The sequence below is a fragment of the Carlito syrichta genome, unplaced genomic scaffold (genome assembly GCF_000164805.1).
Source record: "Carlito syrichta isolate Samal-C Ts95f unplaced genomic scaffold, Tarsius_syrichta-2.0.1 Scaffold303279, whole genome shotgun sequence".
NCBI lineage: Eukaryota > Metazoa > Chordata > Mammalia > Primates > Tarsiidae > Carlito > Carlito syrichta.
In genome coordinates this window covers 45,440-68,112 of record NW_007247375.1, presented here as the reverse complement: position 1 = coordinate 68,112, position 22,673 = coordinate 45,440, and the positions used below count along the sequence as shown (strand labels likewise).

General features: G+C 37.8%; 1 protein-coding gene across 1 annotated transcript in view; it reads left to right on the top strand.

Annotated features, from left to right (window-relative positions):
- LOC103260640 (scavenger receptor cysteine-rich type 1 protein M160-like) overlaps positions 1-22,673 on the top strand; it is a 56,253-nt gene that overhangs the window by 3,340 nt on the left and 30,240 nt on the right. The window contains exons 3-4 of the mRNA XM_008058287.1: positions 6,316-6,633; positions 8,280-8,600. Of these exons, the coding sequence (XP_008056478.1) occupies positions 6,316-6,633; positions 8,280-8,600 (639 nt within the window). The remainder of the gene's footprint in view (positions 1-6,315; positions 6,634-8,279; positions 8,601-22,673) is intronic.

Genomic DNA, 22,673 nt, shown 5'->3' with positions numbered 1-22,673 from the left:
AATCTCTTTCTTATGCTATTATGATAAATGTTGAGGGCCCACATATGAGTGAGGACATGTGGCACTCAGTTCTTTGCTTCTGTGGTAGATCGATGAGTATTATAGACTCTACATCCATCCAAGTTATAGTGAAGTCCATAATTCTGTCCTCCTTTATGGCTGTGTAATAGTCCATCGTATAAATGTATCACGTTTTTTTTAATCCATTCCACCTCCGATGGGTAGCACAGTTGGTTCCATGTTTTTGCTATAGTGAATAGCGCTGCAATAAACGTATATGTGCAGGTATCTTTTTTGTAGAATGACTTTGAGTTCCTCCAGGTGTATTTCCAGAAGGGGCATTGCTAGGTCATCTAGAAGGTCAATTTCTAGTTCTTTTAGGACGCACCGCACTGTCTTCTGTAAAGGTTGAACTAGTCTGCACTCCCACCAACAGTATACACAAGCATGCCCTTTTCTTCACATCCTCACCAGGATCTGTTGTTTTTTGCCCCCTTTTTAATGGGACTGTCCCTGTCCTCCCCTCTTTTGACCCATTTGAATTCCTTGCAGATCACGGATGGTATGCCTTTGTCAGATCCACAGCTGGCAACTATGTTTCTCCATTCTCTGGGTTGTCTTCCCACTCTCTTGATGGTTTCTTTGGCTTTGCAGAAGCTTGTCAGTTTGATAAGGTCCCACTTGTCTATCTTATCTCTTATGGCATGGGCACTTGGGGTCAGAATAAACCTTGATGTTTTTTGGCTTTTGGTTTGGTTTTGTTTGCTTTGCAGAAGCATTTTAGTTTGATGAGGTACCACTTGTCTATCTTATCTCTTATGGCGTGGGCTTTTGGAGTTTTGATCGGGAATTGGTTGCTTGTTCCAATTTCTGTTAGGTTGTCTCCTGCATTTTCTAAGATTCTTATGGTTTGAAGTTTCACACTTAGGTCTTTGATCCATTTAGAGTTGATTTTTGTGTATGATGATAGGTAGGTGTCCTGTTTCAGTTGTCTGCATGTAGTCAGCCAATTTTCCCAGCACCATTTACTGAATTTTTTTAATAGGTCCTCCTCTCCCCAGTGGTTGTTGTTGGAGGCTTTGAAATTGAGGTTTTGCTTCCAGAATCTCTATCCTGTTCCGTTAGTCAATATGCTTGTTCTTGTACCATTACCAGACTGTTTTAATTATTGTAACCTTATAATAAAGTTTAAAATCTAACAGTGTGTTATCTCCCACTTTGTTTCTTTTGCTGAGGATTGTTTTGGCTATTCATGGCTGTTTATGTTTCTATAATAATTTCTGTATTGTTGTTTTCAAGTCTGAGAAGAATGATGAGGGCAGTTCAGTGGGTATTGTATTGAATCTGTACATTGCCCTGAATAGGATGAACATCTTAATAATGTTCATTCTTCTAATCCATGAGCATGGAATATTTTCCCATTTGTTTGTGTCTTCTTGGATTTCTTTGAGCAGTGTTTTGTAGTTTTCATGGTAAAAGTCTTTCGCTTCTCTGGTTAGGAAGATGTCAAGGGACTTCATTTATCTGTGTGTGAGGCTATTGTGAATGGGACTGTACTTTTTATTTGATTCTCTACCTGTTTCTTGTCAGTGTATAAGAATGAGACTGCCTTTGCATACTGATTTTGTATGCTGAGACTTTGCCAAAGTCCTTTTCAGGGCAAGGAAGTTTTTGACAGAGTCTCTTGGGTTTTCAAGGTACAGGATCATGTCGTCGGCAAACAGGGATAACTTGACTTCCTCTTTCCTGTTTGGATCCCCCCGATGTCCTTCTCTTGTCTAATTCCTCTACCTAGGACTTCCAGCACTATTTTGTACAGCAGAATGTGGGTAGCCTTGTCTCGTGCCAGTTTTGGGAGGAAATGCTTGCAATTTCTGTTCATTTAGTGTAATATTGACTGTGGTTTTATCATAGATGGCTCCTATTATTTTGAGATATGTCCCCTCTATGCCCAGGTGTTCAAGGGTTTGTATCAAGAAGGGATGCTGGATTTTATCAAAAGCTTCTCATACATCTAATGAGATAATCATGTGGTTCTTGTTTTTACATCTGCTGATGTATTTAATTACATTTATGATCTTGCAGATGTTGAACCAGCCCTGCATCCTGTGAATGTAGCCTACTTGGTCAAGGTGGATAATTCTTGAGTTGTATTGGTGGAACCACTCTGCTAGACTCTTGCTGGGAATTTTTGTATCTGTGTTCATCAGAGATTTGGGTCTGTAGTTCTCTTTCTTTGTTGGATCTTTACCCATTCTAGGTGTCAGTGTGATGTTAGTTTCATTAAATGATCTGGGGTGAGTTCTGTCTTTCTTGATTGCCTAGAATGCTTTCAGTAGGATTGGCATCAGCTCCTCCTTGTATGTTTTGTAGAATTCCTCTGGAAAGTTATCCGGTCCAGGGGATTTTTTTATTTTTGTTTTGTTTTGTTTTGTTTTTGTAAGTAGTTTTATTATAATGGAATCAATTTCCTGGGCTGTTAATTGGTCTATTTAGTGTCTCAATTTCTTCTTGTTTCAACCTTGGGAGGTTGTGTGATGTCAGAAAGTCCTCCATATCATTTAGGTTATCAAGTTTGTTTCCATACATGTGTGTATAGTAGTCTCAGATAATCTTCTGTATTTCTTTGGGGTCAATTATGACTTGATCTTTTGAATTTCTGATTGTGTTTATTTGGCCTTTTTCTCTTTTTCTTGATCATTCTCTCTAGAGGTCCGCCAATCTTGTTTATCCCTTCAAAGAACCAGCTTTTTGTTTCATTGATTTATTTCTATGATATTTTTGTCTTCTATGTCCCATATTTGGGTTTTTACTTTGGTGTTCTGGATTATTCTGCTGTAGTTAGGGTTTTGGTGGTCTTGCCTTTCCAGCTCCCTTAGGTGATTTGTTTGACTGTTAACTCGTGATCTTTCTATTTTCTTGATGTTGTGTTCATATAATTTCCCAATGTGAAATGCCTCATTTAAAAACTATGGATATTGTATTTTTGTAATTAGAAAAGCATTTTAATAAAATTTGCAAGATAATAAATCATAGAGGATTGAACAAACTAGGAAAACATATATGATATTAACACCCAGAGAAAAACACTACTAGAAATTTAACATACCAATTTGTGCTATGTTTTTATATGGTTATATACTATTTTTTAAATTAATAAAATATTATTCACAAATTGAGCAATTATACTCTCTATATTGTTTTTAACATTTTTTCATTACAAATCACTTATGATATCTTGTTTTATTGGCTGTGTAGATTTCTGTCATCTGGATATACCAAGTAGATTTTAGTAAGACCTGATGAATGACTACTGAGGTTATATAATTAAGTTTGCATTTTAATTATCTCAATACTTTTTTATTTAATTATATGTAACAGAACTGACAGAAAATTTTAATTTTTTGTATTTTTCATTATTTTCTATATTTTAGTTAATGCCAAAGATATATAGCCCAAATGGCATTTTCTCATTTTTTTTAAGTTAACGTTTTCATGTTGTTGAGATAGTAATTACGGTATTCAAATGCTTATTTATTTTAGTTGAATGGTTACCTCATTCATACAACTTTAATATTTCTTTTTAATATTGGACTAGTATGATATTCTCATATATTCCAAAATAGTATTGCCTCTTGTCACACATTACAAACATTTTTTATCAATTTATTTGCTTTCTAAATGTTTTACATTTCTTTCTGTTCAAGAAAACATTTAATTAGACAAAAATGTTCATAGCATGCTTACTACTTGTTGAGTATACTGTAGTGAGCATGCATACACTCATCATCAAGCAAGAAACTGGATTGTTGTCAACTACTTTTTTCTATTGATGTTTTGCTCTCCTTTTCCACCTACCTGTCATCCCCACCAAAGATGAAGGCTACTCTGGATGTGCATATCTCATTAGCTTACTTTCTAATGCAATCGGGATATGGATGCAGAAATATGTGTTGTTTAGTGTTGCTTATTTTTAAGTTCTATAAAATATAACACTGAATTTAGTATTATGGGACTTGCTTTTATCTTTCAATATTATATTTCAAAGCCTATATATCTCTTGTTGCAATGGCTATAATTAATTTAGTTTTCATTAATGTAAAATAGATTGTCTTGTATGAGTCAGTATTACCAATGAAATTATCTTTTATCCTGTCAAAAACCATTTGAATTTTTTATTACTATTATCAAATATGCTGGTGTAAATATTCTTGTATATGTCTTTAGTGCATACTTGTGGGAATTTGCTTAGGGTCTACAGGTAAGTGTGGACTACCAGGTGCTGGGATGTGCATGTTTTCAACCTTACTAGACAGAATGAATTCTACCAGTAATGCAAATATATTTCCAATTATCTCATTTCCTCTCTAATATATGAAATATCCAGAGTCTAGATTTTTGCCAATCAAGACAGCATAAAGTTATGTCTTATTTTAATTTTCAATTTCCTAAATACTAATATATTGAGGCATTTTCCATATATTTAATGGTCACACCTTTTTTCCCTTCTGTTAAGTGTCTGATCAATTCATTTACTTATTTTGTCTGTTTTTCTAAATGTATATATATTTTAAATATAACCTAGATAATAGTCCATAATATGTGTTGAAAATATGTTTGCCAACTGTGTGATGTTTTACTTTTTACACAGTGTCTTTTGAAGAATAGAAGTTCTTAACTTACCAATCACTTTCTTTCACAACTTTTTATCACTCTTTGGTAAAAATTTGGTGACAGTAGAAATACTGATGTGCACATTGAAAAGAAACCTCCTAAACCTACAGGTTAAACAAATAGAAATGGCAACTGTCAATCATATTAGAAGATACATCAGTGTGCATTTGATTGTGCTAACTATAATTTTGAGAGCTTTAACTAGATTTAAGAGCTGTATAATGTCAGCACAGGAATTAGAATGCCCCCACAAGCTTGAACTACTGTTTTAAAATGTACATGCAAAAAGAAATAGGAATCAGCAGCAGCACCAGGGTTAGAGAAAGTGAAATGTAGCGGGGGAAAGTCAGTTATTCTCATGAATATGATCTAGGCAAGACCAGACTGAATGAAAGAAGACAACTCATAATGCCCATAGCTCACTTTCAGAGAGTGTAGTGTGAGAGCTTGTGAAAAATACATTCCAGCTGAGCTGTCAGGGTCTAGGCGCCAGCACTCAGAATTGCCCTAATATAGTCAGTCAGTGTCTCTCTCTCTCTCTCTCTTTCTCTCTCTCTGTCTCTCTGTCTGTCTCTCTGTGTGTCTCTCTCTGTCTCTCTCTCTGTCTCTGCCTCTCTCTGTCTCTGTCTCTCTCTCTGTGTCTCTCTGTCTCTGTCTTTCTCTGTCTCTCTGTCTCCTCCTTCTCCTCCTCTCTCCTTGCCCTCCTCTTCCTGTCGCCTCACTTTCTCCTTTTGCTCCTTTGCTCTTTCTCGCACCATCATCACACACACAAAGCTCATGACCACAGAGTTTCACATTGCACACCCATCATTGCTTTGACCTTTTCTGCCCTCCTATTTGTTTCCCGATTAAATTCTTAACATTTGCACCTGAGATTTTTGGCTTGCCAATAAATGCTGGTTTATGCTAACATCGCTTGGTCTCATGGCTTCAATGACAAAACCATCCAGGTTATTTATTTATGGTCTTGCCTATACATATTCATGAGAATAACTAGACTTTTTTCTTATTTCAAATTTTAAGACAGGGGATTACGAACAGTCAGTGGCCTCTGGAGGACTGACTTTCCCTAAAGTCGTTCTTTACTTCTAGTCCTAATAGCAGGATGATCAGGCCTTCTGCTCCTGAAAGGCTTGTTGTAGAATGTGTTTAAAACATGTGCAGATAGAAATACTCAAAAGTATTTAATATCATTTTTAATGAATAGGTTAGAAGTGTGGAGATTATTGTATCAACCATACAAGGTGTCTTCAATTATCAAGTTAAACATCTTCAAAAACGTGAGGCATAATCCTCAGGAATAGATCGTTTTGAAACTGACTGCCTAAGGAGCATTTTTTGTCCTCCTGCCTGTGAAAAAGCCAGGTTTATATGGATGAGAATTGCATCAAAAGGAAAAATGTCTTTACATCTTTTCCATTTCTACATTAGAATACAAAACAAAAATATGCTGCAAGGTCGTCTCTAGCTTCCTGTGGTGAAAATCAAAGTTTTCCATTTCAAATTCTCGCATTTTTCTTTTTCCTCTCCTGCAAATTACAACAACGGCATTTAGGCTAAATTGCCATCATCCATCTCGTCTACCTGTATGTGCCTCCTAACGTTTGCCGCCTCTGAAATGTGTCTCTGTCTTTCTTGCAGATGAAACAGGTCTGGAGTTGAGGCTGACTGGGGAAGACAGTCTCTGCTCTGGGAGAGTGGAGGTGAAGTTCCAGGGGGAGTGGGGAACTGTGTGTGACGATGGGTGGAACTCCGCTGCCATGGCCGTCGTGTGCAAGCAGCTGGGATGTCCATTTGCTTTCACCACATCTCTCAGAAGACCCTTGACTGGATATGGAAAAATTTGGCTTGATGATGTCAAATGTTATGGGAACGAGTCAGCTCTCTGGGAGTGCCAACACCCGAACTGGGGAGTCCATGACTGCACCCATAGAGAAGATGCTGGTGTGAGCTGTTATGGTAAGAGTCGAACCAGAGTAAAACCTAATTCAGGAAGTCTCTGTTGGAAACTGGAGGTTCTATTCTGATTTTAATAGTGTCCCTCTGAAAGATGTAGAAAATAATACTTTCTATATTCTACCCGTTTTCTTACTTTGTAATGTGATGTCCGATTGCTTTTCTTTTTTATAACTATAACTGAATTTAGAAAGAAATGAAGAGAGAGGACACTAAAGTTACCAATGCATTTTTTAATAGTTATGAGTTTAAAAGAAATAAAGAGGGAGAAAACTTTAAGTGCCTTTTCTCACATGCCAGTTACACCGAACAAATATTTTGTGGAGAACGAGATACAGAATCAAAGCAAAATGATAAAGAATATCGTGCTGGTGATTCGTTTTCTGTGGGTTTTTATTTGTTTGTTTGTTTGTTCTGCTTATGCATTTGTGTTTAGAAAAAAGCCTTATACGCTTTTCTTAAGTATTTTTTTATTTTACCGATGTGGGGTACAATTCAAGATCAGGTCCACAAGTGGTCATCGCACAGGTAAAGTTTGGGCCTCCCTTTGGTCCCCACTTTGCCTGGTTTGAGATCAGGTGCCCTTATTGCTATTATGTGCTCCACCATCCCTCCTCTGGCAATTTCCAGCTACTGCCAATCCCTTCCTTATTATGGTACATGTTTCAGATCCGCTTCCAAGTGAGAACATGTGGTACTCAGTCCTTTGTTTTTGTGATAAATCACTGAGTATGATAGACTCTAAATCCATCCAAGTTGCTGCGAAGTCCATTATTTTGTTCTTTTTTATGGCTGCATAATATTCCATCAAATATATGTACCACCTTGTTTTATCCAGTCCAGTTTTGATGGGCAGCACAGTTGACTCCATGTTTTTGCTATTGTAACTAGTGCTGCAATAAACAAGCATGCACAAGTGTCTTTTGTAGAGCGATTTAAGGTCCTCTAGGCCTATTTCCAGAAGAGGGTTATAAGCAAGGTCGATGTCTAGTTCTTTTAGGAATTGCCACAGTTTTCCACAGAGGTTGCACTAGTTTGCATTCCCACCACCAGTGCGAAGTATTGCCTTTTCTCCACATCCTCACCAGCATCTGTTGTTTTTTGTTTTATTAACAGCGGTCATTCTTACTGTGACCAGGTGTTATCTCAGTGTGGCTTTGATTTGCATTTCTCTGATGATGAGTGAGGCTGTGCACTCTTTCATGTGTCTGTTGGCTGCCCATGTGTCTTCTTTCAAGAAGTGTTTATTCATGTCTTTTGCTCACTTCTTAACAGGGCTGTTTGTTTGTTTTCCTTTAGGCATGCTTGAGTTCCTTGTAGATCCTGGATGTCAGGCCTTTGTGAGATATGCAGTTGGCAAATATTTTTTCCCCATTCTGTGGGCTGTCTCCCTGTTCTCTTGATGATTTCTCGTGCTTTGCAGAAACTTTTCAGTTTGATGATGTCTCGCTTGTCAATCTTATCTCTTATGGCATGAGCTTTTGGGATTTTGATTGTTTTTAACTATTTTCAATAGATTTCTTTTTAACTTATGGTAACTTTGTTCATAGCAGGTTGATCTTCTAAGCATCCTGTTGGTTTTATTTCAGGTTCAAAGCTGAGCCCCTTTCTAACATGTCTGCTTGGTTGTTTTTTTTTTTTTTTTACAGATATGGAAAATTTTGACCTGAGGCTAGGGGGTGGAAGCAGCTCCTGTTCGGGGAGACTGGAGGTGAAATTCAGAGAAAGATGGGGGACCGTGTGTGATGACGGCTGGAACTCGAATGCTGCCACTGTGGCATGCAGACAACTGGGATGCCCATCTTCTTTCGTGTATCCTGGTGATGTTGACAGCCCTGCTACATTTGACCCCATATGGCTCGATGGTGTTTCATGCCATGGAAATGAGTCAGCACTCTGGAACTGCAGTCACCATGGATGGGGAAATCATGACTGCAGTCACCACGAGGACACCACATTAACTTGTGCCGGTAAGAGCCCAGACAGCTCATGGAATGAAAGGAACAATTTGTTGAGGAGCAATATGTATGCAAGGAGAAAGGCCAATCACTTTTTGGAGAAGAAATTTATTTGGTTGTAAGAAATTTCTGTTCCTCCTGAAGACACTGCATTCTGGACTTTCCTAAACACTCTTCCTTAAACTGCTCTTCCTAACAAACCCAAAGCACATTTTGAGCTTTAACATCTCCTGATCGGTCAGCAGCATTCCACAGGCTAAACAATCCTTTTTTCTAAATACCTTTCTCTAGGAACTTCTTTCCTTTCTTCCTCTGAAGAACTTATTCTCACTCTTATTTCTTCACTTCACCTTTTCTTTCCAACAACCAAAACTTAGTTTCATCATGACAAGGCCCCAGATCTTCTTACTCTATTGTCTCTCCCTTGGCAATCTGCTTTCATAGCTTAAACTAAAATTCCATGCAGGATACCTCATATGAGCTCGAAATACATATATCCACGTGTCTACAAAAGTGCCTAAAATGCATCTTAACCTTAACATTTCCAAACATAAGTTTATTATCCTCTCTCTAGCCATCCTCCAATCTTTCTAAGTTCAGTGGATGGTGTTACCGCCCGCTTGACTACTAGGGGGTCAGGCTTATCCCCTAGTTAAGACATCTAGGTAATCACTTTTTTAATTTTATCAATGTGGGGTGCAATTCAGGATTAAGTATGCAAGTAATCATCATACAGGTAAAGCTTGGGTCTTCATTTGGACTCCACTTCTCCTGGTTTGAAATCACACATGCTTATTAATGTTATGCTTCCTCCCACACAACCTGGCAGTTTTCCGCTACTGCCAATCCCTTTCTTATAGTATTATGGCAAACGTTCAGGGTCCACTTATGAGTGAGAACACGAGGTATTCAGGTCTTTGTTTCTCGGATAGATTAATGAGTACGATAGGCTCTAAATATATCCACGTTGCTGCCAAGTCCATAATTAGGTCCTTCTTTATGACCGCGTAGTATGTCATTGTGTATATGTACCATGTTATTTTTATCCACGCCAGTTTCGATGGGCAGCATGGTGGGTTCTATGTTTTTGCTGTGCTGAATAGGACTGCAGTGAACATGCATGTGCAAGTATCTTTCTCATAGAATGATTTGACTTCCTCCAGGTATATTCCCATTGGGGAAAGGCTGGGTTGAAGGAAAGCCAATTTATAGTTCTTTTGGGAATTTTCACACTGTTTTCCATCGGGGTTGAGCTAGTTTCCATTCCCACCAACAGAAAACAAGTGTTCACTTTTCTCTGCATCCTCACCAGCATCTGATGCATTTGTTTTATTAATGGTGGCCATTCTCACTGCAGTTAGGTGTTATCTCAATGTGGCTTCAGTTTGCATTTCTCTGATGATTAGTGAGGCTGAGCATTTTTCCATGCATCTGTTAGCTGCCTGTATGTCTTCTTTTGAGAAGTGTCTATTAATGTCTTTTGCCCTCTTTTTAATAAGGCTGTTTGTCTTTTTATTTTCAGCACGTTTGAGTTCCTTGTAAATCCTAGATGTTAGGTCTTTGTCAGATATACAGTTGGCAGATATTTTTTCCTATTCTGTGGGCTGTCTCTCAACTCTCTTGATGGTTTCTTTTGCTCTGCAGACTTTTCAGTTTGATGAAGTCACATTTGTCTATCTTATGTCTTATGGCATGGCGAGCTGGGGTTTTGATCAGGAATTGTTTGCCTATTCTGATTCCCAAAAGGGTCACTCCTGCATTTTCTAAGATTCTTTTAGTTTGGGATTTTCCATTTAGGTCTTTGATCCATTTAGAGTTGATTTTGGTGTATGGGGATAGGTAGGAGTTCTGTTTCAATCTTCTACATGTGATCAGCCAGTTTTCCCAGTCACTCTTTGCTGAACAGGTTCTCCTCTCCCCAGTGGTTGTTGGTAGAGGCTTTGTTGAAGACGAGTTGTTGGGGAAATTGAGGTTTCCCTTCTGGAATCTCTATCCTAATTCACTGGTCTATATGCCTGTTCTTGTACCAAGACCAGACTGTTTTGATTATTGCAGCCTTACAATAAAGTTTAAAGTCTGAAATTGTGACATCTTTCACTTTGTTTCTTTTGCTGAACATTGTTTAGGCTATTTGCAGTCATTTTTTCTTCACACAAAAGGTTCTGTAGTGTTGCTATCTAATCTGAGAAGAATGATATTGGTAATTTAATGGGCATTGCATTGAATCTGTAGATCGCCTTTGGTAGGATGGATATTTAACAATGTTGATTCTTCCAATCCATGAGCATGGAATATTTTTCCATTTCTTTATGTCTTCTTTGATTTCTTTGAGCAGTGTTTTGTAGTTTTTCTTGTAAAACTTGTTTTGCCTCTCTGGTTAGGAAGATGCCGAGGTATTTTTATCTATCTACCTATCTATCTGTCTGTCTGTCTGTCTATCTATCTATCTATCTATCTATCTATTTATTTATTTATTTATTTTGTGGCTATTGCGAATGGGATCATGCTTTTTGTTTGGTTCTTTGCAAGTTTGTTGGTGGTGTATAAGAATGGGACTGTCTTTTGCATGTTGATAAAGAACTTTGCCAAAGTTCTTTATCAGTGCAAGGAGGTTTTTGACAGATTCTCTTAGATTTTTGAGGTATAAGATCATATCATCAGCAAGCAGAGATAGCTTAACTTCCTCTTTTCATATTAGATACTCCTGCTTTCCTTCTCTTGCCTTATTGCTCTCCCTAGGACTTCCGACACTCTGTTGACTAGGAGGGGTAAAAGTGGGCAGCCTTATCTTGTTCTGTTTTTCAGAGGAAATACTTCCAATATCTATCCATTTTACAATATGTTGCTTGTGGGTTTATTGTAAATGGCTCTTACTATTGTGAGATATGTCCCCTCTTTGCCTAGGTGCTCAAGGGATTTTATCAAGAAGAGATGCTGTATTTTATCAAAAATATTTTTTGGATCTAATGATATACTCATGTGGTTTTTGTTTTTACATATGTTGATGTGTTTAATGAGATTTATGGTCTTGTGGATGTTGAACCAGCCTTGCATCCTGGAGATGAAGCCTACTTGGTCATGGTGGATGATTTTTGAGATGCGTTGTTGGATCCCATTTGAATCTTGTTGAGAATTTTTGCATCTACATTCATCAGGAATACTGGCCTGTAGTTATCTTTCTTTGTTGGATGTTTACCTAGTTTGGGTACCAGTGTGATGTTAGTGTCACAAAATGATCTGGAAAGAGTTCCATCTTTCTCAATTGCTTGGATACTTTCAACAGGATTAGTATCAGCTCCTCCTCATATTTTTTGTTGAATTTCACTGGAAAACCTTCTGGTCCAGGACTTTTTTTAGTAAGTCGTTTTCCTATAATGGAGTCAATTTCCTGTGCTGCTATTGCTCATTTAGTGTCTCAATTTCTTGTTTCAGCCTTGGAAGGATGTTTGATGTCAGAAAATCCTCCATTTCATGTAGCTTATCAAGTTTGTTTTCATACATGTGTGTATAGTAATCTCTGATAATCTTCTGTTTTTCATCAGGGTCAATGGTGACTTGATTGTTTTCATTTCTGACTGAGTTTATTTAGGCTTTTTCTCTCTTTTTCTTGATCTTTCTTGCTAGGGATCCATCAATCTTATTTATCCTTTCAAAGAACCAACTTTTTGTTCCATCAATTTTTTCCTACGATATTTTTTGTCTTCCCATATTTGGGATTTTACTTTGGTGATCTGGATTTTTATACTATAGTCAGGGTTTTGGTGGTCTTGCCTTTTCAGCTCCCTTAGTTGATTTGTTAGGCTGTTGACTTGTGCTCTATTTCTTGATGTGTATTCTTAGAGATATAAATTCTCCTACTACTTTCATGGCAGCCCAGAGGTTTTGTTAAGTTGTTTGTTTTCATTTGTTCCCAGGAATCTTTAGTTTCTGTTTTGATTTCTGCGTTGACCCAGGAGTTTTTCAACATCATGCTGTTTAGTGTCCATGCTTTGGGGGATTTGGGGGGAATTTTGTTGGTGGTGATATTTATTTTTATTCCACTTGGGTTTGAGAAGGTGCATGGCAACATTTCAATCTTATGAAATTTCCATGAAATTTCTTATGCTTATGGAGTATGTTCCATGTGGTGATGAGTAGAATGTATATTCCGTGGTTGTTGGGCAGAGTGTTCTGTAGGTAACAATTAAGTCCATTTTGTCCAGTGCCCAGATCTCTTTGTTGATTTTTTGCTTTGATGATCTATTTAGGGTTGCCAGTGGGGTATTTAAATCTCCAGCTAAGATCGTGTTAGAGTCAATCTCTTTTTTTAGCTTACCTAGTAGCCACTTTATAACAGCTGGTGTTCCTGTTTTGGGTGTATATATGTTTAGGATTACTATTTCTTGTTGGCAAATGGAACCTTTTATCATTATGCTGTGTCTTTCCATGTCTTTTTTAATTTTGGATAGCTTAGACATTGCTTTGTCTGATATTAAGATATGACTCCCTTCTTTTGTGATCCATTTGTTTTTCATCCCCTCACCTTGAGTCTGTGGGCATCCTTTATGGTGAGATGCATTCCCCAGAGGCAGAAAATTGTTGGACCATGTTTTTCTATACAGTTTTACATTCTATGTCTTTTCAGTGGTGCATTTAGTCCATTCACATTCAAGCTGATTATTGAAATCTGAGATTTTGTCCCTGTCATAATGCTCTTATAAGGCTGCTTTGTTTTCATTTAGCTTTTGTGTTCATATGTGTGTGTGTCTTCATTTTTGCAAGTGTGCTGTGTGCATTTCTGTTTCTGTGTTTGTTTGTGATCTTATGAAGTATATGGTCTTCCCTTTGTTTCTCTTTTCTTCTGTCCACAGCACCTTTTTAAATGTCTCCTGTAAAGCAGGTCTGCAAACAGCATATTCTCTTAGGGATAGGGTGTTTGAGAAGGATTTTAATTCTCCATCAGGGATGAAACTTAGCTTGACTAGATAGGAAATTCTCAGTTGAAATAAATTATCTTTGAGAACATTAAGGATTGGAGTCCAATCCCTTTTTACCTGTAGTGTTTCTGCAGATAAGTCTGCACCAATTCTGATTGGTTTCCCCTAGTAGGTAGTCTGACCTTTTTCCCTTGCTGCCTTTAGAACTTTTTCTTTTATACCTATTTTGTAGGTGAAATACCATGTGTCTGGAGGTTGTTTTTCTCATCAGATGTCTTGCAAGGGTTATCTGAATTTTTTGTGCTTGTATAGTCATCTTTCTGGCCAGATGACAAGTTTTCTTGAATGACATCACGGAAAGTTTGTTCCAGGGTGTCTTCCATTTCTCTTTCCTTCAGATGTGCCGATCAGATGTTGATGTGGCTTCTTGATAAAATCACACATCTCTTAGAGAGTTTCTTCTTAAGCTTTTTTCTAAATCCTGAATTGTACCCCACATCCCTAAAATAAAAATTTTTTAAGTTTTTTTTTCTATATTTTCAATAGAATGGGTTAATTCTATGTTTTGGTCTTCCAGCTCTGAGATTCTTTCTTCTGCTTGGTCATTTCTGCTTCCTATGCTTGACAGTTTGTTATTTATTTCTCGGATGGAGTTCTTTATTTCTGTTATTTCTAAATTTCCATTGCAATTTCATTTAGTTTTAGCCATTGCAATTCCTTACTCTTATTTATTCTCTCCAGAAGTTCTCTGATCTCTGTAAGTACCTTTTGGGTACCACCATTCTCAGAGATAGTCATTGCTTGTGCCCATAGTTGTTCTTTCAGACACTGACCCTTTGTTGGGGTTCTGTAGGTTACTAGTTGTTTTTCATTGGTTTTTCCTTGTTTGTAGCATTAGCTTATCTTTCTCTTTAATCTCATTGTTCAGTGAGAAATGGAGACACAATCACTGCTGATATTTGTTCTACCTTCTGTCCTTCCCTGAGTCAGGGCTCCAAGTTTGTTCAGTTATGAATTAAGGCTTGGAGTGGGGCATTGTGCTATCTCTTTACAGTTTTGAGCACTTGCTAACAGTGGGAGAGGAGACCACAAGGATTCAGAACCTACTGGTGGGTCATAATGCTTGCTATCTGGTGAATGGGCCAGCTGGACTTGCTGTTCACCTCCACACAATATGACCTCACAGAGAGTATGCTTGCATAGCCCCTGAGTTCATGACAGGTTATAAGAAGGAAAAGACAGGGAAGAAGGAGAGGGGGGAAAAGGAAATAATAAAGAGAGAAAAAAAACATAGAGAAAGAATAAAATGAGAGAAATAGATGGAGAAAAGAAAAGGGAAAGCCAACCAAGAAGCAACCAAATGAGCAAACAAATGAAACAAATAAAGGAACCCAAACCCCCAAAAAACTCAATGATAGAGAGTTCTCATCTTTAATATATCCCTTTGAGAGGGGGCATGCTCCCTCTTCTGGTGGGTTCTTTAACTGCAGATCTGTTACTACAGGTTGCCTCTTCACTGTTGTAACTTAACATGTAAGAGTCTTCACCCCCTGCTGCCTGCAACCGGTAGCCAGCATATGATCACAGGAGGGTGAGGGGGAGGAAGATCTTGACTCAGTATCTCTCAGGATCTCATCCTTTCCTTTCTCTCCCACCATGGTGACACCTCCCACAGCATCCAGTTTGTGGCAGTGGAATGGAGCCTCCATCCTCTGCCCTGCCCTGCCCTGCCCTGCTAGGGGTTGTTGCTAGGGGTGGGGCAGGGGTGGTCAGCTAGGCACTCACCACCCTCCTTCTCTGTCAGATCTGCTGTATGCATCTATCACCCAACAGCTGGCACAGGGCAGGGGTTGGGTCATCAAGGGCTCCACATCCCTGTTTACCGACCAGGGCTTGTGTACTGGGGGCAATGCTCTCTGAGATTGCAAAAAGCAGCCCCAAGCAATGCAGAGATCACCCCCTAGTCTCAAGATACAGAACTGCTCTTTCATAGAGGCTGTCCTGGAGCACTTCTCTGCCCAGGCGTTAGTGTGACTGCTCAGTTTCTTTACTGGCTGCTGTTTCTGCCACAAATGGGGTCAGGAGGAAGTTCCCTCCCCACCATGTACCCCAGTCTATGGATCTTGAGCTCCAATGCCAGGTCTCTGGAGCCCAGTCTAGGCTCAAGGTGGCCTCACTTCACTACTTCCTCAGGATTCTACCTCTGACTCCCTCACTGCACCTCCTCCAGTCTCCTTGCTGCCAGTATCCAGACTGTGGTGGTGGGAACAGCAGTCACTCCAGCAGTTCTTCCCAGTAAAAGTTCTGCTGAGTTTAGAAAATGACACTCAGCTTTTGCAATTCAGGAAATACTGGGGCCCAAGCAGATTGGCTGGGGCACCAGTAGCATCTCCAGGAGAGCCCTGGCCACTTCCCCTCACATCCCCACTCAATCAGCCTCTCACATGCACCCTACACACAAATGTGCATGCAGAATTGTCCATACATTCACTTATACACACAAAGACCCATGTAATCCAACTGGCTACATCACCATCTTTCCAGCTACATCAGGAATCACTCTTATGTCTTTCCTTTCTCTTTTAGCACACTGCATTCATTATGTCACCAGATGGAAATGATTCCACTATTTAAATATTTTAAATGTGGCTTCTTTTCTCCAAATCCACTGCTATCAATACAAATCTAGCCACAGTCACCCACCATCTCTAGGTAGCCACCATGGAAAGCAGTGACATTTCTCCAAGTGGCCTCTCTTTGTGTAATTATCATTCCCAAATTCATCCACCACATTGGAACTGAAGTTATATTTTTTGAAAAATATTCAGTTAGGTCAAGACTGGTGGCTCATGCCTATAATTCCAACACTTTGGGATGCCAAGGTGAGAGGATTGCCTGAGCCTACAGGTTCAAGACCAGCCCTGGTAACTTGGTGAGACCTCATCTCTACAATAAATTTTAAAAATTAGTTGGGCATGGTGGCATGTGTCTGTAGTTCCAGTTACTTGGAAGGCTGAGGTGGAAGGATTGCCTGAGCTCAGCAGATCAAGGCTGCAGTGTCCGGGAGCATGCCACTGCCCTCCAGCCTGGGTGACAGAGTGAGACGACGCCAACTCAAAAAAGAAAAAAAGAAAAAGAAAATAGTTGACCCTAAAATAGTATCTAAAATTCCTGAGTCTCTGCAAGCTATTTCCACTTTCCCCTTTTCTGTTTGAGCCTTGCTCTGTCCTTTCATGCAAATGATAGTCTCTCCCATGTGAGATCCTTGAGACATTCCACATAGGCCTCCACTCAGAAAAAGCTTTTCCTCCTTCATTTCTCTTAGCTAAATTTTAATTGTTCTTCAGTATCATCTTACAGAGGACATCCTCAGCACTTCCTTAAAGAGCACTTCCTCACACATTTTTATATGTCATCATGACATTCTATCCTAATTATTCATGTTAATGACATTTTAATCTTTTGATTAATTTTTCTCCTTCTCACAAGTATGTTAATCTCAGAAGGATGGGAATTGTTTTTAAGCTCCTTTTCCCTAACTGTTAACATAGCTTTCAGCAATTTTATGCTATCTATATGTGTTTACTGCTTTAACTGATTAATTTGTTAGAAGTTTGAGTGGGGGGTAAGGCATAGTTCTAATTCTTAGAATCCAATTTCTTTTTCATTCTTTTTTAATATTAGCATTTCAGGAAGCTACAAAGTTATTTAATTTCTAAGTGTTCTATCTCTCATTTGCTGATGGAGTTGTTCTTACAAGTGAATAATAATCTGAGAGAACTGAAAGCCTTGATGTAGTTCAAAGTCAGGGAAAATACTTAAAATCTGTGATTTTTTCTACTCACTCTTCTACAGACATCTATAGGTTTATAAATTCTCTGAATTATTTGAATGGAAGGTGTAGATTAGTGTAAGAGTACTTAATAGGATGACTTAGTTTGAGTCTTCAGAATTAGCATCACTGAAACATGAAGTACAAGAAGTGGCTTTTCAAGGAACAGCATTTCGGTCAAGGGAAAAAACACAGCAGCTCCTGAAGTAGGAAAGGACTTGGTGGCTTCCAAAAATGTAAAAGAGTGTTGGAGCAGCTAGAGCTTAATGAGCAAGGTTGAGTGGCATCTGGTGAGGCTGAAGGCTGGTGCTAGAGACTGGGGAGCTATGGCAAGAGTTTCAGACTTTGTCCTCAGATCCAAAGATACTCTTTGAAGAGTTTTATGCAGATAATTGCTATGATAAAATGTGATTATTAAATAAGTATGTGAACTGACTGAATGGAGAATATCTTGATGGAAGACAAACTTGGATACAGAGAAACAAGTTATGAAGTTCCTGAAGGAGTCCAGGAAAGAGGATAATGGTTAGACTAGGGCTGTAGCAGTAAGACAGAGATAAATGGGTGGGTTTGAGTTATATTTACAAGACAGAATTGATAGCACCAGGAGAAGGGAAAATAAAGGGAAGGGTAAGAATTCTTCCCAAATTTCTTATGTGTGCAATCAGGTAGCTAGCAGTACCTTTAAAAGAAAGATGATGAAATCAGTGTTAAAATGTTTTTAGGTACTTGAGAAATATACAGGTGGATATTCCCACTGGAAATTCTCAGAAGAAGGGTCTAAATTAGAGAGATAAATTTGATTGTTGTCAGAATATTGATAGTGCTTGAGGCTTTGCAATTAACAAAATCAAGGGAGATTTTGGAGGCATTAAGACAGATATATTTTAATGGTTTACAATTTTATTGAAAAGACAAATCCAGAATAATTCATAAAATACTTCAAATAATTGCAATATTGCCTACTGAGCATTTTACTTTTGATTTATAAATGCCATAATATTCCCTAAAAATTCTATCATTTAACCCAAAATGTCTTTTAATTGTTATATGGTTAGAAAAAAATCCCCTCATGACAAAATGAAGAAGTGTCAGATTACAATTTCAACCATGAGATAACAGCCCTTATTTTACATATATTATTTTCTGTTTATTAGACTGTACTGGACAAGTATCTTCTGATTATGTTGAACAATTTTGGCATATAACACAATATTTTATATGTAAATAAATTTTTTAAATTCCACTTTTGTAGAAGAAACCCAAATTAAACTATCTAACATTCATATTTTACTTTGATATTGATGCATATGGGGTCAATAATTTGACTGGACTACTTAAATGTGCAAATATCATTCATTCACTTTTTTCCAGCTGAGGATTTATGAGGCAACATCAGCAGCAGAAGTAACAGATGTTAGCTTTATCTTTTCTCTACATTTAAGTGATCTCAAATGTCCCCAAAAGTGTGAAATAGTCTATCAAATTCTTCTCAAAAATTTGGCTAGATAAAAGCAGTTGTTAATGATGAGGGCGGTATACAGATACAGAAATAAAAGAGAACAAAGAGAAGTCAAGTCTAGGTTGGATGCAGTGTCGTTGAGGGGAGAATGACGAAGTGAGGAAGGTCTTCAGTCTAGAAGCTGGTGAATCGCATCAAAATCCTGGCTCATGAAAGGATAGTACTCTGAGTGAAGAAAGGAGCTAAAGAAATAAGTGATAGACAATAGAGACATGATTTTTCTAGGGCTTTTTCCTGATGCATACAAGACATAATCCCCAGTTCTGTGAGAAATAAGAAAAAGGTATGTGTTATATATTTATCCTCAAGGAACTAACAATCTACTGGGTAGAGAGCCTGAATATATGTCACTTTAAGAATATTGGTAAATATGTATTTTGTGCTCAATAGATCCCATTGACATTTTGGTATTTTTTTCTATCAGTATAATTGATTTGTTATTTGGCTAAATAAAACATATTCACTAATTTCACTTTTTATTTTAGTTTCTGGACAATATTTAAGACCACAAAAGGGATGTCTTAGCAGTCAGAATATTCTAGGATTTTATGGTGTAATTTAAAGATGCTTAACTTCAGTTGTAGAAACTTAGTTTTGTCAAGGCAACCAGAAATTATCTGGTTCAGCAGTACTTGATCATTACTAAATTTATAAAAGGATGACATATAAACAAAGTTTCAAATTCTTATTTTGCAATTACAAATACAACTACCAAGGTTGGCCAGAATAGACACTCTGTAGGAAAATCGGTATGCAAGTTTGTTATAATGTGCTTAGGGAAAATTAACTAAGAGCAAGAAAACAGGGAATTAGGTTATGGTAAATGATTGACCAGCACCATGAAACACAAACAATCTGAAACAACTATAACTCAAAAATACATGTCTGACTTTGTCAAATTCTTACTATCTAGCCTGCCTTTATTTTTTAAAGCACTTTAATCAGTTTATGTTTGGTATGCCAAAAAAAGTTGTACATGTTTAATATATACAGCTTGATGAGATTAGGGAAAATTATGAAACCATCACCACCATCGGGCCATAAACATACACATCGTCTCCCAAAGTTTCCACCCACTCCCTCTATTATAAATTTTTTGATAGTAAGAACATTTTACATTTAACATTTAAGTTGAAAAATGCAACTTTTTCTTAGCAACTTTTGAGTAAATAATACAGTATTGTTAGCCATAGACTATATACTGTACAGTGAATCTCCGGAACTCAGTCTTGTACAACTGAAATTCTGTACTCTTTGACCATCACCTTAACTATTTCCCACCTGCTTCCTGTCCTGGAAATCACCATTCACTCTCTGCTTCTATGAGCTTAAGTGTTTTCAGTCCTTATGTGAGTTCAACCATACACTGTTTATTTCTCTGTCTGACTTACTCGAATTTTCCCTAGAATGACGTCCTCCAGGTTCATCCATGTTATCACAAATGGGAGGATTTTTTCTCTTTTTTATGGCTAAACAATATTTTTTACGGATAAACAATATATACGACATCTTCCTTACCCATTTATCCATAAGTAGAAAATTTAGATTGTTTCCACGTCTTGACTATTTGAAAAATACAGAAATGAACATGGGAGTAAAAATATCTTTTCAAGATACTGATTTCAGTCCCCTGGGAAAATACCAAGAAGTGAGGTTGATGGATCACGTAGCTATTCTATTTTAAATTTTTGGAGGAACCTCCATACTGTTTTCCATAATGTCTATACCAATTTATAATTTCCACCAACAATGTACCAGGGTTCTCTCTTCTCCCCACACTTGATGTCTTTTGCTATTTTAATAACAACCACCATAACAAGTACAACATTGAGAATCTTTCCACATAGCTATTGGCCATTTGTACGTCTTCTTTTGAGAAATGTCTACTCAGATCCTTTGCCCATTTGTAAAGTGAGGTATTTGGGAGTTTTGTTTTGCTTTTTGTCACTAAGTTTTTTAGATATTTTTAGTAATGGCTCCTTATTAGATATGTGGCTTGGAAATATTTTCTACCATTCTGTAAACAAAATGAAACCCTTTCATTTTGCTTATTATTTCCTTTGTTGTGCAGAAGCTGTTTGGTTTGATGTAATTTCACTTTCTTATTTTCACTTTTGTTGCCAGTGCTTTTGGTGCCATATCCTAAAACATCATGGCCAAGTCAATGTCTAGAAGCTTTTCTCCTATTTTTTTCTAGGAATTTAATGGTTTCAGGACTTACATTTAAATTTTAATCCACTTGAGTTGATTTTCTGTATTGTGTAAGATAGGAATCCAACTTTGGTCTCTTACATTTTGAATATCCAGTTTTGTCAATACAATTTATTGAAAAGACTATCCCTTTCTTATATTTTCAGAGACATTGACAAAGATTAATTAACTGTATACACATGGGTTTATTTCTGGAATCTCTATCTTGTATTTCATCTATGTATCTGGTTTTTGTTTTTTGGGTTTTTTTTTTGAGTTGGAGTCTCACTCTGTTGCCCAGACTGGAGTGCAGTGGCCGCTTCAGGCCACCACAGCCTTGACCTGCTGGACTCCGGTGATCCTTCAGACTCAGTCTTCCACATAGCTGGAACTACAGGCGCGCGCTACCACGCCCGGCTAATTTTTTGATTTACTGTAGAGATAAGGTTTCACCTGCCCAGGCGGGTCTCGAACCTGCGGGCTCAGGCAATCCACTCACCTCAGCCTCCCAAAGGCGCGGGATTACAAGCTGAGCCACCAAGCCTGGCTAGGTATCTGTTTTTATGCCATTATCATACTATTTTTAATGATATAGATTTTTATTATAATTTGAAATATATTAATGATGTCTCCAGGTTAGTTCTTCTTATCAGGACTGCTTTGGCTATTTGAGATATTTTATAGTTCCATACAAATTTTGGGATTGTTTTTGCACTTCTGTGAAAAATGGCATTGGAATTTTGATAGGGATTACATTGAATCTGTACGTCTTTTGGAGTACCATGAATAGTTTTAAAATATTAATGTTTTATTTTTAAAATGTGGGGCACAATCCAGGGTCAGGTATAAAAATGGTCATCATGCAGGTGCCCTTGTGGGTAAGGTGCGACCTCCCTTCCTCCCCTGGCAGTTTCCCACGACTGCCAGCCCCTTTCTCATAGTATTATGACAATGGTTCAAGTTCCGCATAGGAGTGAGAACATGAGGTACTCAGCACTTTTCTTCTGTGATAGATCACTCAGTGTTATAGAAGCTATGTCCATTCAAGTTGCTACAAAGTTAATAATTTTGTCTTTCTTTATGGCTGCATAATATTCCATCGTGTACATGTACCACATTTTTCTTATCCAGTCCTCTTTCCTTTTTTATTATAAAGATGTGGGGTACAATTCAGGGTTAGGTATACAGACGTTGATTGTGGAGGTTCCCTTGTGGATGAGGTATGCCATTCCCTCCCCGCAGTTTCCCTCAACTCCTACCTCCTCCCCTGACAGTTTCCCACAACTGCCAATCCCTTTCTTATAGTATTATAATTGTTCAAGGTCTATTTATGAGTGAGAATGATACTCTGTTCTTTGTTTCTGTTCTTTGTTTCTGTGCTAGATCACTGAGTATGATAGATTCTAAATCCATCAAGTTGCTGTGAAGTGCAGATAATTGTCCTTATTTATGGCTGCATAATATTCCATTGTGAATATGTACCACATTTTTTTTATCCAGTCCAATTTCGATGGACAACATGGTTGGTTCCTTGTTTTTGCTATTGTGAAAAGAGCTGCAAAAAACATAACTGTGCAGGTATCTTTTTTATAGAATGATTTGAGTTCCTCTGGGTATATTCCCAA